The sequence below is a fragment of the Myotis davidii genome, unplaced genomic scaffold (assembly GCF_000327345.1).
Source record: "Myotis davidii unplaced genomic scaffold, ASM32734v1 scaffold2030, whole genome shotgun sequence".
NCBI lineage: Eukaryota > Metazoa > Chordata > Mammalia > Chiroptera > Vespertilionidae > Myotis > Myotis davidii.
Window position 1 is genome coordinate 1 of NW_006281839.1, and position 3,092 is coordinate 3,092.

Here is a 3,092-nt window from a genome sequence, read left to right on the forward strand (position 1 = left end):
GTCATGCCCAGATTCTTGGATAATTACCAGAAAGACTCTCCTCCTACCTTCCTGGAAGTTCTCTCTGCTTCAAGGTCATCATTCAATTTTTCAGCTTCCTGCTGCTCTGCCTTCAGCCTGTCCAGAGCTGCCCGGAGCTTTTCCTATGGGAGAAAAATCACTTCAGGGTTAAGCTATGGGCTCTGTCCTCATCAGAAGAGAGGATTAATGAGAAGAAATCAGGTTCATCTCTAAAGAATCTGTAAAATGACCATTAGAACCTGTGATTTGAAGGAAACCTGATGTGGTTATGTGTTCTTTAAGACTCAGATGATAGAAGTCACCATTACTATGTCAAGAGAAGACTGGTTCTCTTTGCCTAGAAGAAAATATTGATACTGTAATAAGGAAAGAACTTAGGTCTTGATCTATCCAGCTGCGCAGTTACCCCTCATGTCTAAAGGGATGATGACAGCTTTGCTTGTGCACCAAACCTCTACCTATTAGCACAAGGTCTGAAAATATCTACTCCTTTACAGTCTGCTCATCATTTGTAATTGTGTGGAATGTATAGAAATGTCCTTCAGGCCTTGGAAGGTGAACATAGGAAGAAAAGTGATCATAGGCCTCAGGATTGTGGTGGCAAGAAAATTACAGTCAAATACAGAAGTTGAGGTTTCCCATCAAGTGTTATTTTCTGCCCTTTCTTCCACCCTGGTCTGTTACCTTATTCTTCTGGGCAATCTCCTCCACAAGGAATATTTGGTGACCACGGTGCCCTGGAGACCGCTCGCAAAGCCAGCAAATGATCTTCTTATCTTCATTGCAGAAAAGCAGAAGTTTTTCCCCATGGTCCACACAGAGATCTCTTTCTTGCTCCTCCTGTGGGCTCAACTTGACCTCCCTAAGCGCCTCCACAATGTTGGCCACATGTCGATTGGGACGCATGGTCTCAGGCTGGTAAGTGCTCCTGCACACAGGGCAGCTGCTCTCTCCTCGGCCGATCATGAACTCTCTGCTGTGTGCAGTGATGCAGGCTTGGCAAAATGTGTGCCCACAGTCCAGGCTCATGGGTTCTGTTAGGAGCTCCAGGCAGATGGGGCATGTTACCTCCTCCTTCACGTTCATCAGGATTCCTGAAGCCATCGAAGCTGCTCCCCTGCTCCAATCTGTCCTGATCTGAGGCTTCTGATGCTCACTGATCTCTGCCTGATTGGAAAGATTAAAGGGGGGCAGAGTAAGAATGGTAGGAATAAATGTAGCTAATTGTGTAGAAATGAAGGATGGAGCAAGAATGGATGTAAAAGGACATAAAAGAAAAGGTAGAGAGACAAGGCAAGGAGCATGGTGACTTAGAAAAAAATACTATTTGTAATAATATTATTTATTTTAATTTTTTTGTTAATCCTCACTTGAGGATTTTTTTGCCATTGATTTTTAGATAGAGTGGAAGGTAGGGAGGGGAAGAGAAAGAAACACACATACATGCAGAGAGAGACAGAGAGAGAGAGAGAGAGGGAGAGAGATGAATGTGAGAGAGATAGATAAATTGGTTGTCTGCCATTGGTACACAAATCTGGGTGGTGATCAAACTTGAAACCCTGGTTAGTGTCCTTGACCCTTCCATGCACAAGCCAACACTCTAACTATGAAGAAATTCCAGCCAGGCACATAAAAATTTTAAATACTTTTATTTAACATTTTCATCTGTGCAATGGTTGTTATTATCATTTACTTTTATTAAACCAAAGGATGACCTGAAGCCTTTTTTACAAAGAAAAGATGTTTGTGTGACCCAGCATCTCTCCAGCTTAATCTTTCCTATGACAAACTCATCTCTAAACCAATTTTGGGTCTGGGCTTTTATACCTGTTCTTTCATCAGGCATTGCTACACTGGTATCAGTAGGACTCACTTTCATTCTTCAGTTAACAATCTTGTTCCATGTTCCTTTGTCAAAAAGACCTGCTCTGGGTATTGGGTCTAAACCGGCAGTCAGATATCCCTCTTGTAATCCAGGACCGCTGGCTCCTATCCACTCATCTGCCTGCCTGCCTGATCACCCCTAACCACTCTGTCTGCCTGCTTGATTGCCCCTAACCACTTCGCCTGCCTGCCTGATCACCCCTAACCACTCTGCCTGCCTGGCGGATGCCCCTAACTGCTCCACTAGCTGCCTGATTGCCTCTAAGTACTCTTCCCTGCTGGCCTGATCTCCCCTAACTGCTCTCTCCTGCCAGCCTGATTACCCCTAATTGCTCTCCCCTGCTGGCCTGATTGCCCCCAACAGCTCTCCCTTGGCAACCTGATTGCTCCTAACCGCCTCTGCCTTGGCCCCCACCACCGTGGCTTTGTCTGGAAGGACATCTGGAGCATATTACCTTTTATTAGTATAGGTAATATGTGACAATGTGTTTGTGTATCAGTATAAAGTCACAATGATCCTAATATATTCAGGGTGCCCCTTCCTACCTTACAGGGTTAATTAAAGACAAAATAGGTAACTTAGGAGGTTCTGGGGAGTCTTGTTGGATAAATAGAAAAATTTCATGTTTGCCTGGAAGTATGCCAAGGATATTGACAGGAGCCTAATGGTGTGTATGTATATTGATGATGGGGAGGGAGATAGAATAAAGATCACCCCTAACCACTGTTCTCCCCATGTTCATAGGGGAGAAACTAAGATGGCGGCATAGGGAAACACCGAAATTCCTGCCTCCTACAACAACTTCAAAACACAATAAAAGGACAGAACGGACATCATCCAGAACTTATAGGAGGGTTGGCGGAGTGGAATTTCTACAATTAGAAGGAAAGAGAAAAGCATACCGAGACTCAGAGGAGGTGCGCTGTTGAAGTAAAGTACAAAGGTGTGGAGGTCGCGCGCATGCAGAGAGGCTGGCGGCTGAGGACAGGATTGTCTTTTTCAATTGGGAGAGAGTCTCAGGCTCTGAGCTCCAGTTCTGGGCGAGTCTCTGGGGACCCAGACTCATACGGGAGAAACGGGACTGTCTGGCATAGTTTGGAACTCGAGGGCAGCTTTCTCTCAGAGGCACTCTCAGCGATTGCCAGGACCTCTGAAGGCAGGACTGCGAGCAGCCATACTGCTCACT

General features: G+C 45.4%; 1 protein-coding gene across 1 annotated transcript; it reads right to left on the reverse strand.

Moving 5' to 3' along the window:
* Positions 1-47: 47 nt before the first annotated feature.
* On the reverse strand, positions 48-1,181 carry LOC102766461 (tripartite motif-containing protein 5; the record flags this gene model as incomplete). Its single annotated transcript, XM_006752605.2, has 2 exons — positions 706-1,181; positions 48-143 (listed from the first exon to the last, which is right to left on the reverse strand). Coding segments are annotated over exons 1-2 (516 nt in total), but the record flags the coding sequence as incomplete, so codon positions are not given.
* Positions 1,182-3,092: the final 1,911 nt, after the last annotated feature.